Source organism: Barbus barbus (genome assembly GCF_936440315.1).
Source record: "Barbus barbus genome assembly, chromosome: 16".
In the NCBI taxonomy this organism is placed as follows: domain Eukaryota; kingdom Metazoa; phylum Chordata; class Actinopteri; order Cypriniformes; family Cyprinidae; genus Barbus; species Barbus barbus.
This window is the reverse complement of record NC_136744.1, coordinates 20,483,319-20,498,696: the sequence shown is the minus strand read 5'-3', so window position 1 is coordinate 20,498,696 and position 15,378 is coordinate 20,483,319. Positions and strand designations below refer to the sequence as shown.

The following is a 15,378-nucleotide window of genomic DNA, read 5'->3' as shown; positions in this document are numbered from 1 at the left end:
AGAGGAATATGGTTTGTAAACACAAGTAAGGCTCTAATATGCAATGACAAATAAGATTAGAGGATGGAATTTACATCTCTTGGGAAATGCCTGGTGGAAAAAGTGTGGTCATGAGACAACATCAGCCGTTTCTGTTCTCATTGTAATGCTTGCTTGTTTATATTGTGTGTGTATTGTGTCCACTAAAGTGAGTGTGTGTGAGAAAATGCATGTGTTAGTGTGTCTCCATTTCAAAAAGATACTTATGGGATTTCTACGAGAGGGAAGTATTACAAAAGGAATTAAAAGTAGATGTAAAACAGCTGGATGCCGGATCCGTCACTGGTTCGTGAAAAATAAACATTAATTTTACAATCACAGGGACAGATGAAGCTTTGTAAATGCAATATTCTCTCCCGTTAGCTGCATCTCTTTATTTCACATACACCACAACATAATTCAGAAACTCACTTCGTACTATCTTTAAATGTGACTTGGATCACCCACAGAGTCTACTGTATGCAAAATACAGCTCTCCATTGAAACACACAACAGCCGCCAAATGAGGGTCAACCTTGCCTCCGCTCAATATTTTCAGGAATTCAAAAAGTACAAAACAACCACGGGTTTCCAGTGCAGATTGCTTTCAGTTGTTTAATAACTACACTATTGTCAGTTTACCTTGGATGAATTTTATGCTTCTATAAAGTAAGACCACTGGGGTTAATAAATGGGGCTATGACAGAAATTTAGATGTGCATATCTAGCATGAACCTTGAGTTTTCAATTCGCATATAAAAGCCAAACATACTATATGTTCTACAGTAACTGACTTATTGTGCATTCCTCTTTATGCACTGAGGTTTACCATTATACCACAAACTAGATACTACAGTTGAACAGGAACTTTCAAACATACCACAATAACTTGCTGTCTTGGTTGCCTCCAGTTTTATCGAAGACAACTCTATAGAAAGACAAATGTTGCCTTGGAAGTTTTGGTTTGATTAAATTACTTCATGGAGCACAACAGACCTCTTAATTACGTGATGATTACAGCTTTAATTTGTTAATTAATCATAAGTGACAACAGTTGAAAGAATCACAAAGATTAGCTCAAAAAGACAAATGAAGCAGTGAGCAAACACTTTACTGCAGCAAATAAAGAACGACAGGTGAATTGAATGTGGATTCCCAAAAAGCAGAGCTCTACTACAGGAATCATGTAGCAGATGGTTGATTATTTAGGCGTTGGTATAATTTCATTGAGTGCTATTAGAAAGACTGAGTGGAGGATTTGTAAATGCAGTATAAACATCCATTTTTTAACCACTGGAGGTGTTTGTTGACAAACGAGCAGAACATTTTTGAATAGAATAAGGCAGAGGAAAGGCTGACGTATCAGAGATGTTCAGGAAACATTTTCTAAGGCTGGATTGGTTTGGTTCATGGTTTATGCACCAGATAAGTAGCTTCAGACTAACCCGATATCAAAAGCCCAGAGACAGCATGAAGTGGGTGTGGAATGATCTGGAAATTCTCTGGAAGCCCAAACAGAAGGAGGAGAGTTTCATCGATCCTGTTCAGAAATTAAAAGTTGTTGGAAGTGTCATTATATCTGTGATGATGAGGGCATCTGTCAGAGTAACCGAATAGACTTTTGGTAAATAAGTTCTGAGACAGTTCACTGTAAAATAGGTAAGTGGGGAATCTGAGATTCATGTGCCATGTGTTGGTGATTAAAGTAATGCATCCAGTCTTAAATAGAAGGTGGAATTGATTGAATTTCAAAGAGAAAGGAGAGCAGCCCTTGATTTTTCCCTTTCTGTCAGTCTTTCTCTCTATGCCCACAGCAGCATGTGTGAATGTGTAATCAACAGTTTGTTTCTCCCTCATTATTCTCAAACCTATAGGTTCTTTTACAGAATGGGGTGGTGGGGCATTATGATAAAAAAAAAAAAAAAGTCAGTTTAATCCTTGCAATGTGCAAGCCATTATCTTACAATTTTATACTCTTAATTTCAGGTTAAAAAAGACAGAAATAAATTGGTTTACTTTACTGTCAAATAGTAATAACATTTTAGGTTTTACAGATTTTATTTGGACAATTACAAAACACTGTCACGGTAACACTCATGGCACTAAAATAATGCAATAAACAATAATTTAACAAGATTTAATTTAAAACCCTACAAATATGAACGGATTTCTGGCAATGTCAATTTTCGGTTTTTCACAGTTAAAAATAAATTTTAGTTTGACTTGTCTCATTTTCACTTCTAAAAGTTTGTAAAATTACACAAAATGTCCTTTTAGAGTTATTACAGTTTTTCACCATATACTGTAGGTCTATAAGTAACTTATTGTTAACAAATTAACAGGTTTTTACCTTAGCGTTCCAGTAAATCTTTTACTATTAAAAATTATTAACTGTATTATTACGGTATTTTTTTTTTTACGGGTTACATGTTTCCAGAATCTTGATCACCTTCAAGAGATGTTATGAAAGATGCACTGCAATAGAGTCAAATAGGATAGTACAAATTTACTAGTTTGACCCAAGACATCATTTAACAGATTGAACTGGGCAAATGGTCTTAACATATTAACCTCATGAACCATTATTGAGTTCAGTTGAAGTAAAGTATATAATCATAAAAAGGATTTCAAAATGAAATGTGAACTGTGTCAACTCCTTTCTGCTTCAAACACAGTAACTCTGAAAAGTAACTTCTGTTTGAGTGGTAACATTGTGGCCAACAACAGTGTCACCATCTGTGATAGGTTTGAAAATGTGAATTTCCCAACAAAGGCTTCAGTGTCAAAATAAGAACATTATCCATCAATTACACAATTCAGGTTGTGTAAAAGATGACGTTTGACATCATTAAGGTTCTTGTGCTTAAGTAAAAGTCCCTCCTGGCTTTTAACAGTTGATACAGCTGAAGTCAACATTGTATCCCATGGGATTCATTTGACTGGCGTGGTCTCAGGGGATTATCACAAATCCAGAATAATCACACTACGGCATGCAATACAGAGTAGTGTTTCTCAACTGGTGGGTCACAACCCAAAAAATGGGTCTCATGTCTGTTCTAATAGAGTCGTGCACTACAGACTAGAAACAATGGTAAATGTAAATCCTTAAATACAACTAACCATGTACTAATCACACATATTTAGGATGGCTTGTCAACCTTTAAAAGTTAGGAGAAACCCATAATTTCCATTTATCAGAGGCTGTTAGTGTAATTAAAGTATTTTACAGTATTTTGATGCAAATTTTTGTCACACAAACCAAATTTGGCAAATGTCTGCTTGGGAAAGCTGACTGTGAATGTGTCAAGTAAAAGTTTGTGGTGAGAACAAAAATCTGCTGTTCCAGTCGACTGATTAAATAAAAGAATTTTAAAACACATTTCCTTCGGTTTGTTTAAATAGGTTTTGGTGACGAAGGGGTTAACCGCGCAGTCTTTACGACAAGCCGTAAACGGATTCGTAAAAGATGGCGACCCGGTGCAGCTGTCAAAACGTGAGAGTTTAATGTTTTATAACTCTCAGAAACCTGCACGGACTATCGGTTTGGACGAATGTACTTGCATTAACTAAGCACCATCGCTCGATCAGTGGAGGCGACTTCTGTGCAAATGAAGAGCATGATTTCTTCCCTAAGGAGGTGACATTGGGAGGACAGAGGCTGCTGGATTTGACACTAAATAAGTAAAAGAGCGTGTCAGATCTCTGATGTGAACTTCAATCTGAAAGTACCAATGAACATTCATACATTTAAATAACTGGTATATTAGTTTATCTTTGCTTTTAAAATGGCTTGGAGGTCACGGCTCTTTTACATTGGATGGAGGCATCTAAGTATTTTTTCCAACCCATCTCCATCTAACTGGACTAAAGTGGTGTCTGATGCTGAGAAGATCGTAGGATATCCAACTTCATTCATGAGTTTACGCTGTTTACTCAGCGACGAGCTCAGCAATGTGGCCATGCATGTCAGGAAGCTGGTGGGAACAAAACACCCTCTGCTTAACACCGCCAGGTACTGTGTTACATTACAGCATGTATTTCTTCTGGCCGCCAGGTGTGATTCTTGAACAAATTCCTTATGTTTAGTCGGATCTATTTAATGAATCTGTCAACGTTAGATACTTTAAAACAATTGTTACAAATAAAAAACATACTGGAAACATACGACAGTTTTATCAACACGCATATTAAACATAGCTGTAATAAACAGCATTTTAATATAACGTGCAATAATAGGCTAATAAATGTTTCAGCACCAAATCACAGGAATAAATTACAGTTCAAAATACATTCAAATAGAAAACTGCATTAAACTGCATTAAAATAATAATATTTAAAATAACAATATATACATTATATCTGATCATACTACTATTTTATTGCATGTTTAACAATTTTAACCAAATAAATGCAACCTTGCTGAACATAAGAGACTTATAAAAAAAGAAGAAAAAAAAAAGAAGAAAAAAACATACCAACCCCAAACTTTTGATCTGTAGTCTGGACAGTTTTATCAACATGCAAATGAAACAGAACTGGTTGTTATAAATAGGAATATTATTACAATGTGCAAAAAAAAAAAAAAAAATCAGGTAAGATATTATTTAGTGCTTTACTTTAAATGCACATAATAAGAAACTGCAAGAAACTGAAATGGGGCATATAAAATGCTGATTAACTTATTTAGAGCACGTAAATATGCCATTCCAGTGTCAGTGACCATGAAGTGATGTAAAATCTTTTTTTTTTGTTCGAATTAACCAGTTCACACAAAAATAAATTGGACTTACCATAACCAACATGTATGTACATCTAGTGTTCATGGGTCCAATTAAAAAAAAAAAAAAAAAAACTTTACATGGATAAGAGTCAATGAATATCAATGAGGTCACACTGAAATTGCTTGGTAACCTCCTTAGAATGATCTGGCATGTGACACAATTAATGTTAATGAAACCAAGCCTTCAGCATACTAGCATTGTTTAAACTGCCTTCTTGACTAGTGCCAGTGTGCTATCATCTGCACTTCAGCCAATCAGTTCTAACATAACCTGATTAATATTCATGATTTATATTCAATATTCACTCACTTGTGTATCACCTTCTTATAGTGATGCAGATCATTAATATAAGTGACTTTATAGGCCTCATGAGTTTACACCCTGCAGGAGCTGCTGGGTAATCTGCAGTACTGACATGCTCAGTTTGTTAATTGAGAAGCAATACAAGTCAAGTCACTTTAATACATCAATAGGATGGTTGATGTTTTCTTCTAATCCCTCTCATTATAGTCCAACATGTAAAGCTGTTTTATTGAAGAAAAAGTCTTTACGGCAAGTCAGTACATCTTGGTGACACCCAATGCGCCTTTTTTAAGTAGGTTAATGACAAGTGAAAATTAAATTTAAATGACAGTTCTTGTACAAATTGTACTTTTCAGGCTAGCCCAGTTAAAGCACGTTCATTGAGCTTAGAAGGCTTAATAAATGAGACTTTTGTCCTCTCCTAGGTCCACAGGTGAACGTAACCTAATGGTTTTGCATCTGACTCCAGATGTCCCAGGTTCAGTTCCGGTTAGGGGTGAATTAGAGATAGGAGAGTTATTGAATTCACATGAGTATGGCACTTAACCCCTAGGTTACTTCAAGGAGATTGACCCTGGAAGGGAAGTACTTAAAAGTCACTCTCAACTAGCCAAATTAAATGGCCGAATCAAAGCTGTCTCCCCCCAGTGGCTACCATATGCAGTTCCAGTCTGATTTTGTGTAACTTTGAGACAGACAGCCCACTCTGTCATACATTAGATCAAGTGTGTTTCTGGACTTTTCTTTAGTATAGCACTCTGTCTTTTTTACAATGCTGTGAGCTTTACTTTGTTACTATACATAAAGTCCATAAATTTAGCCTATGATGTGTGTGGTATTAGCTTTAGGTGTTTTTGTGTAATAACCTGATCATATTCTGATCAGTTTTCAGTGACATTATAGTTTTTAACAGTCAGAACTCCAGGGGCGTAAATGCTATTTTTTTTCTGAACCGGAATTTACCTACAAACACAAAATAGGATTTACAAAATAAAAACAAGAAAATCCCCTTGTAAAACTGAACATGCTGAAAGTTATAATTTGCCCAAATTGAAAATTCTGTCATTATTTACTCATATTTATGTCGTTCCAAACTCGTATGACTTTATTTCTTATGTGTAACACAAAAGATGATATTTTGAAGTTTGTAACCAAACAGTTTTGGTGAATGTTAGCTTCCATTGTATGGACAAACACACATAAACAAATCTTCTTTTATGCTCTATAGAAAAATAAGGTCATACTGGTTTGCAACAACACGAGGGAAATGTTGACAGAATTTTCATTTTTGGGTGAACTAACCCTTGAACTTTTTTTCACCTGAGCGCTGTCCAACTGAATGACATACAGAAAGTTTTAAGAGTGTTTGTGTGTGTGCGTTTGGTTTTAGAGAGAGAGAGAGTTCGGGAACTCAATCCGACCCATCCAGACGACAGTGCTGGAAACAGTAGCCCAAGGGTGTAATAACCTATACACCTAAATCTGATATGACAATCCATTTGGGAGGGGACCCTGTCTTCTCCCCTCAGCGTCAGTGCAGATTCAGCCGTCTCCTAAGACGCGCCAAAGATATTTATATGCACAATTGCAGGCTGGCGAGTCGGGCAGTGCTAGCTCACGTTCCGCTTCGCCTTTCTGTTCATTCTTAAAAAAAACACAGACCTCAGCGAAGTTCAGAGCAGTTTGCGGTTGCGGTAAGAGCTTGCGGAGATGTCCGTGACACGTCAGGGGAAGACCTTCACAGTTCCACACACATACAGAGGCCCTGTGACAGGTGTTCTCAATGAGGTCCTTTATGGCAGGGGTTTTCAATCTTTTATATGCGTACCCCCAAATATAATCATGCTCATGCGAGGGACCCCCATCCTAAATTTAAAAGGCATCTGGTTTCTTGTATGAAGACCCACTTTATACTGCATAAAATGAATATTATAAATATATCTAAAATGTTATTCAGAAATTATGTACTTAAAATAAAATCATACTCATTATAGTACTGTACTTATTTATTTTTTTCCTTCCAAATTTTTCTACGGACCCTCACTTTACCCCTGCTCTTAGCTGCATGCACACATAATATTTCAGACAAACAGAGTGCAGTGATGTAATGTCACATTTTCCATATGACATCATTCGCTGTGGCGTTTTGATTGATAATTACAGCTTTTTTTCTCATAGTTGCTAGGGGCCGTTCACATATGTTGTGCTAATATGGTAAAAGCAGGTACATGTTGAGTTCAACGTATTTAAAAAAAAATACATGTTTATTATCTCCTACACACTTGTGAATAAAAACTATTCAAAATGCTTGTCTATAAACGTGTACATATGCTTATAAATATGCTCATCCAAATATGAGTCATCTGATTGGTTCATTGACATTCATGCACAGACATTCTTCCACTGTATCAGTTTAATGAGGTTTTAACCTAAAGATGCGGAAAAAAAGAGAAAGGTCCTATAGGGAACAAAGACATCCATCTAGTACATGTTTTCATTGGCTAAGCAAAAAACAGTGTTGTGTGTGAACAGCCCCTTTGAATGTTTCACACATATTAAGTGTACTTTACTGCACACTTCTTGTTTGTGAGGGTCATAAACACTTTCCAGCTGGTCTGTAACGTACCATCACTCTTTCATTCCCTCTTTCCAATCATTTCTTATCACCACTCGTCTTGTTTTAATGACTCCCTGCTCCTCCCTTTGCAGTAGAGTGAGTTTGTGATTTAATGATGTGTGTGTTTGTGTGCATCTTTTGAGATGCAGTTTCTGTCTAATTGAGTAATGGTGTGTGTGTTTCTGGGTGGTGTATGTGACCAGATTATTTCAAACCGCTGTAGTTTGACCTTTGTGTTAGTATGTTTTAAAAATGTTAGCTGAAGCTGTTGGGGCTGGTGGACAGGAGGATTTTAAAAACCTGATTGTTCAAGGGGATGGTCCTTCATATGGTATATATGAGCACTGCATTTACATTTAGTGCGAGAAATCAAAAATCAGCTCATTATAAAAAAATCCAACAACCCATGGAAAAACATGTTTACGTGAGATTTTGAAATCAGCTTTTTTTAGTTTAGATATAAACATAAACAGACGTGCAAGAAAAAGGAAAATTGATACACACACACACACACACACACAAGCTAAAAATACTACATAATAAATACTATAATAGTATATAAATTTACTGGCCACAAGAAATCTGAAATCTGAGTAATGGGGGTGTGCTGATCAGGTTTCGCTTAAACCATTTATGACCTTTACCTGATAAGAATACATTTTAAGGCATTTATATGACCTACACAGTATTGGGTTATTATTAAGCATAATCTATGTAAGATGATATATGTAACCACACTCATTGATTCTCCAGTTATCAGCCACTTTTATGTATTTCCAGCTCGCTCTCGGATGTATTTCTCGTTTGTACCTTAAATGTCTCCAATCTCTCCTTTATTCTTTCATTCTGTCATGATATGTCCTGCCCACCTCTCTCTCTCTCTCTCTCTCTCTCTCTCTCTCTCTCTCTCTCTCTCTCTCTCTCTCTCTCTCTCTCTCTCTCTCTCTCTCTCTCTCTCACTGGGCTGTTTGGTAGTGGGCGTGTCTGGGTGTCATCTCATCTCGATTACCACAGTTGTGATTCATGACAAGTGACTCTCTGCCTGGAGACGGGATTACAGCCCTTGTCGTCACTGGAACTGCATTGTGCCTCATTGCCCGGCAACCAGAAACGATTGTAGCCCTGCAACGCTTGTGATATGTACATCCTGCACGACCTGCACACTACATTAAATTAATATCAGTCTGGATTTAAACTTTCTATTGTTTGTGCATGCAAGAACAAACATACAGGTCCAATTTGCCAATGGAAGTCTCAGTTGGTGCATTTTAATGACTCTATCACTCAGACAGTTCACTTCCTCATTGATACAGCTCAGATGACTATCACTCACTGAACAGTAGGTTATCATAAAACTATAGGGGCGTTTACAAAGACCACGTTTTTGCATTGCACTGCAGTGCTTTTCCATTCACTAGACAAATGTGGTTGACCTTTGTGTTTGTGTATAGCGTCTTTTTTTTTATACATGTTCTAAAAAAATATGTTGCTCAAATGAGAAAAATGCAACTTGCCCAGCATCTTGTGTTTTTAAAACAAAAATGCATTTGATGTGAATCATTCCTTAGGGGGCGGTTCACACAAAACATGTTTTTGCATTTTACTGTGTTGCTTTTCCATTCTTTCATCTTTCATCTTGTGTCTCGGAAGGCCATAACCATGTCTTGAACATTGGACTGTACTAAAATTTATATATTTATAACCAACCGTGCTGCGCGCACACACAGAAACATTCAGGAGCACACATTCAGGAAACTTGTTGTCAACGCTGCCCCGCGACTTTTATTAAAATAGCTTTTATACTGAATTGCTACATCATATTTCTCATTAAAATCATTGTTTTTGAAGTAACTAAAGTCACAGCTTCATTGTTTGCAGAGAGATGCACAGACAGAGGAAATTCACACACGCAACTCTCTCTTTCAAAATGGCCATATTTGAGAAAAAGTTTGAGCGGTTTGCATCACTGAATATAGCTGCCGGTCATTCAACATTTCTGTCGTAAAACAGTTGACCAGTATTAAATTATTTGCAACTTCCAGCTCTCTTTCAACTTTAAACTGACGCTTCGTGTTGGAATTCATGCTCTGCTTCTGTGAACATTAAACCCCGCCTACTTTGATTTGATTATTCATCACAGTTATTTTGACATTGGCGAGCGATGTTAGATTGCTGAGGCAGACCATGCTGAAAATGTATGCAGCAAATCAGTTCAAGAATTACAAATATGGGGGGTGGGGTGCAATTTGGCCATTTTTAATTATTGTCTATGGCCCTGGCGTGTCATAAAAAAAGTTTTCCTTTTTTCTTTCCCCTGACATAAAACGTGAATCTGCGTGAATGGCCCCTTACTGTGTTCTTTTTGATAGCACTGTTAAAAAGGTTAGTTTCAAGGTCACTGTTTTATATTACATCTTGTTGTAAAATGTAGTATATCTGCAACAGAGTTTCATATTTTTGCCATAAATATTACTTTAATTTAATTTAGTTTGAAATATAATAGGATTGCAGGGTGTTCATTTTGAAGGAAAATAAATATCAAGTTTTATATTATGGCTATACATCTGTTTTCTCACAACTTCCCTTTAAAACGGAAGTGGGATTTAAAAAAGTGGTTCTTTATGTTGGAGAATTGTCATTATTATGTTTCTATAAAATGATCAAAATGCAGAATATTTATTTTAGAGGAAAGAGGCCTTTGGCCATTTTTGCGACTGTGTCTTTAGTAGGCAATTATAAGAAAGTTATTTGTATTATATGTATATTTTAAACCAATAATACAGCCGAGTAAAGGATATGTGGGGCTGGACGCCTTTGCACAGAACCAGCCACCAACCATCATGCAGATGCAAATTAATCATGATGTTGAAAGGCAGACTAGCTCATAACAGCGATGACCTCTGCCTCCAAGACCCCCTTGTGGAACTGTGATTAACAAGCCCGCGAGTGTCTTTGTGTGTCTGTTTCCTCCTCCGTAGAGAGAGAGAGACAGTGAAAGATGGAGAGATGGGAGGTGAAAAGAGGGTGAGATTGTATTGGAATGACATGCTGGCTCGTTAATATGACACTGTGCATTTCATTTAAACACAATTAGGACATGGTGAGGCTGGATGGTCACACACTCTCACCCACACGTACTAGAAACTTTTATTTTCACAAAGTTGCCAGATGACAGTATTTGTCAAATTTTAGTTTTAGAGGGCGTTCAAACAGAATACGTTTTTGCATTCCACTGCACTGCTTTTTTGGTTCTCTATGTAAAAATGCGTTAGATGGACGTCTTTATGGTGGCCGAGAGAACTCAACGCGCTGCAAATAGAAAAAAAACCCCTGCAAATTAAGAAAACAACTTCCTCAATTTTACAACGTACATGCTCACAAATGCTCACAACAAAACCCAAAAAAGAAACGCACTGCAAATACAAAAAAACGCCTGCAAATTAAGAAAACAACTTCCTCAATTTGACAACACACACACTGCAAATGCTCACAACACAACCAAACAAAGAAACGCACTGCAAATAAAATTTATTTGGTTGTATTGTGAGCATTTGTAGTGTTTCTTTATTTGTTTGTGTTGTGAGCATTTGCACCACCTGCTGTCAAACTGATGAAGATGTTTTCTTGATTTGCTGGTGATTTTTCTATTTGCATGTGTTTTCTGAAGTTGCAGTGCGTTGAGCTCTCTCGGCCACCGTACGTCTTTGACTGTTGCGTTCTCGTCTTGTGCGTGACCTGGCATTTTCAAAACACATTCAAGTTAAAAAATCAACTGAAAAAAACATCTCTAGACCTTGCAATTTTTTAATTTCACTACCTGCAAAAATGTTAGTGGTTTTTGATTCTTGCATGTGAGGAACTCACTAGTAGGTGTTGTAGATGTTTGGACATTGCCATGTGGTTGCTAAGGTGTTCTGAGTGTTTTTGTTGTGTGTGTATGTGTGTGTTTCTATGTACGATCTCATATTAATTTCATTCAAGTGTTTTTAGGGCGCTATACACTTGCTAGGGCCTTCTGGGTAGGTGCTTAGCAGTCCATATAATCTTCTGTGGTTGCATTCTAATGAAATAATGCAGTTGTCAATACAATCACACATTTAATATGCTAACTGAAGCAACTTCTAAATATAAAAGGTTCAACCAAATTCCATCAAAATTTGGTTATGAAAATGTATTTCATCACTGTCACTATGGTTACAGGTGGTATTAATGGCTACGGGGATGCACTGTATTGACTCTTTCACACAGACAGTATTCAAGCTGTTCCTGGCCAGGAACAGGATATTTTGAGTCACACCTGCTAGTAAATACTGTTGTCAATTCTAAACTGTGTGAATATAGTGTGAACTTAGATTCATCTTGAGTCCCTCCTTCAATGCAAGCCTATTTATTTTAAGTCTATTTTTATGTCTATTTTATCAAGAGGTTTAGATCCAGACCCATGTTGACCTTCTACAAGAGGTACCATATTTAGGCAGTTGTAGATATTTGCTAATAAATACTTGGTCTTGATTTATAGAACAACATATAGATAAAAAATAGTTACTTTTATAGTGGCTGTTCTTATGCCATAAGTGTGCGTATCATTTCAGTAATTCATTGAGTCTCATCAGCAGTGAGCAGAAGCAGATCCTGGTGTAACTCTGCAATCTCTAGCTGCTTTTGATCATTAAAGCTCTTTAATTAGCTGAAGAATCACATTTCTGCTCTTCATAGCACCATTATTTCTCATTCTGAAGGGTCTGATGGGGAGTCATGGCCATCAGCACAGAGTACTGACCAATAGTTAGCCTGACTCATTAATGGATCTCACAAATGACTCAGTGAAAATGTGCAGTTAATGCTGTTTTCTTGGAGCACTTGCATGTATTTTGGAAAAACTACAGGAAGTTGATTTGTTCTTTTTTGAAATATTGCCTCTGCACTTAGGAAAAGTACTAACTTATAATAATAATGATAATAAAAATACATTTATCTAATGCGTAAACATGTTACTGTTCAAAAGTTTGGGGGCAGTAAGATTAAAAAAATAATACTTATTCAGCAAGGATGCTTCAAATTGATCATAAGTTAAATGTATAATGTTACAAAAGATTTCAAGCAAACGCTGCCTATTAAGCAGCTCAGCTGTTTTCAATATTGATAATTAGAAATGTTTCCTCTGAACCAACTTACCATATTAGAAATATTTCTAATATATGTTGTGGCACTGATTTATTTTCACAATTTTATTTAAGCTAAAAATATATAAAGAACATATATACAGTATGTTATGTGATTTGTAATTTTATGTTGTTGTTTTTTTTTAATAGGGGATTTGTGTACGACAGCCGGAATAATCTACAGATGCGAGGTCTCATTGTGCTGCTAATGTCAAAAGCAGCCGGTCCATGTCCCAGTACCAGTGACCCGATTCATGACAGTATGGTCAGCGGCATCTACCCCAGGTATAGATACCTTTCTTTCTCTTTTTTACTGTTTTTTTTTCTTTTCCTCAGTATCATGGGACTCTAACAGCTTGTAGCTTTGGCCATTAGTGAGAAATGACTGCTACCACACACAGGCTTCGAGAAAGTGAGAGAGGGAGGGAGACCAGCCTGAAAGATGTTTGAAAGACAGCAAGAGAAAATAATATGGAAAGGGCAAGGACTGTTTTTGTTATGTATGGACATTGCTAGTTTACACATTAGTCCATAGACTTCAAAGTCCAAAGCCTATACTGTTTCATATTTGATTCATGAATTTCTAGGTCTCTAAATTATCAACATAATTTTCAACTTTGCTGAAACACCTACTGTACACCTAACTTTGCTGTGCACAATCTGCTATATGCATCCTGCCCTCTGTTTAATAATTAATACTTTTTTATAAATAACACAACTACACCAAATGCATATTTTTGCTCAGTTTGAATTTTTTCCTACTCGAATGTCAGCTCCACATTTTCACTATATCATAATATATGGACCATAAAATCCTGATGTTTCAAATTTGAGATAAAACACATTTTTATATATACAGTTAGGTCCATATATATTTGGACACTGACACAATTTTCATAATTTCATCTCTGTATGCCACCAGAACAGAATTAAAAATAAAACAATCAAGATAAAATTGAAGTGCAGACTTTAAGCTTTAATTCAAGGGCTTTAATTTTTAAGCTTTAATTTAATTAATTATATTTTGAACAAAAATCTAACACAAAATGCTTAGGAATTACAAAAATTTTTATACACCGTCCCCCCCATTTTTAGAGGCTCAAATGTAATTGGACAAATTAATATAATCATAAATAAAATGTTAATTTTTAATATTTTGTTGAGAATCCTTTGCAAGCAATGACTACCTTAAGTCTGGAACTCGTGGACATCACCGGAGATTGGGTTTCCTCCTTAGTGATGCTTTGCCAGGCCTTTACTGCAGCTGACTTCAGTTGTTGTATGTTTGTGGGTCTTTCTGCCTTTTTGTCTTCAGCAAGTGAAATGCATGCTCAATCGGGTTGAAATCAGGGGATTGACTTGGCCATTTCAGAATATTAATTTTTTTTACCGTCAAAAACTCTTGGGTTGCTTTTTTTTTTGTATGTTTTGGGTCATTGTCAATTTGTACTATGAAGCACCGTCCAAACAACTTTGCTCCATTTGGCTGAATCTGGGCAGAGAATATATCCCTATACACTTCAGAATTCTTCCGGCTGCTTCTGTCTTCTGTCACATCATCACTAAACATCAGTAACCCAGTGCCACTGGAAGCCATGCACACTCATGCCAGCACACCGCTCTACCATGTTTCACAGATGATGTTGTATGCTTTGGATCATGAGCTGTTCCAAGCCTTCTCCATACTTTTTTCTTCCTGTCATTATGGTACAGGTTGATCTTAATTTCAGCTGTCCAAAGAATGCATTTCCAAAAGTGGTCTGGCTTGTTTAGATGTTTTTTTTGTCAAAGTCTAATCTGGCCTTGTTTGCACCTTGTGGTGAACCCTTTGTATTTGCTCTCATGATGTCTTCTCTTAATTGTAGACTTTGACAGTGACACGTCTATCTCCTGGAGAGTGTTCTTCTCTTGGCTGGATGTTGTGAAAGGGTTTTTCTTTACCATAGAGAGGATCCTCCGTTCATCCACCACTGCTGTCCTCTGTGGATGTCCAGGCCTTTTTATGTTACTATGCCGCGAGTGGGGCTTGAGGAAGTGAAGCGATTTGAAGTGATTTTAAATGATCTGGTCTGGTGACAAATGCTTTTTTAAAAGTACAAATATTCCACAGTCTCTCAAGGTCATGGAAAGTCATAGTACTTACAAAGGAATTGGCAAAATGTTGTTTAAGCAATCAAAAAATATACCATTACCTTCTCTGCTGCTCTGTGAAGAAGGCTTTGCAGTCTTTGAAATAAATCTAATACACTTGTGAGGTATTATATTACAGCGGACACTGTTTGTTAAAGTTGTCTTCAACTCTTTAAATAAAGTTTGCCTGCTGAAATCCACACCCTGATGATGGATCTTCAAGCCGCAATGCATTAGTTGTGGTTTTTAAAGTTGTAGCTGTATTTTAATATAGCTGTTTTAATATCATACCTTAATTATTTTGTTTTACAGACCGCCGTCAGTTTTAGATATTGTATATCATGTCAGTTTTAGGAGTATAGCATGT

The 15,378-nt window shown here is 36.5% G+C and overlaps 1 protein-coding gene across 2 annotated transcripts in view; it reads left to right on the top strand.

Moving 5' to 3' along the window:
• Positions 1-3,451: 3,451 nt before the first annotated feature.
• The window catches only part of LOC306882760 (all trans-polyprenyl-diphosphate synthase PDSS2-like), a 33,342-nt gene continuing 21,415 nt past the window's right edge, over positions 3,452-15,378 (top strand). The window contains exons 1-2 of one of the 2 annotated variants that reach the window (XR_013785288.1): positions 3,452-4,030; positions 13,032-13,166. Coding sequence is in view for 1 of the 2 variants with exons in the window: in XM_079437629.1 (XP_079293755.1) it covers positions 3,804-4,030; positions 13,032-13,166 (362 nt within the window). In the remaining variant the exon portion in view is untranslated. The remainder of the gene's footprint in view (positions 4,031-13,031; positions 13,167-15,378) is intronic. The other variant, XM_079437629.1, reaches the window with a different exon arrangement.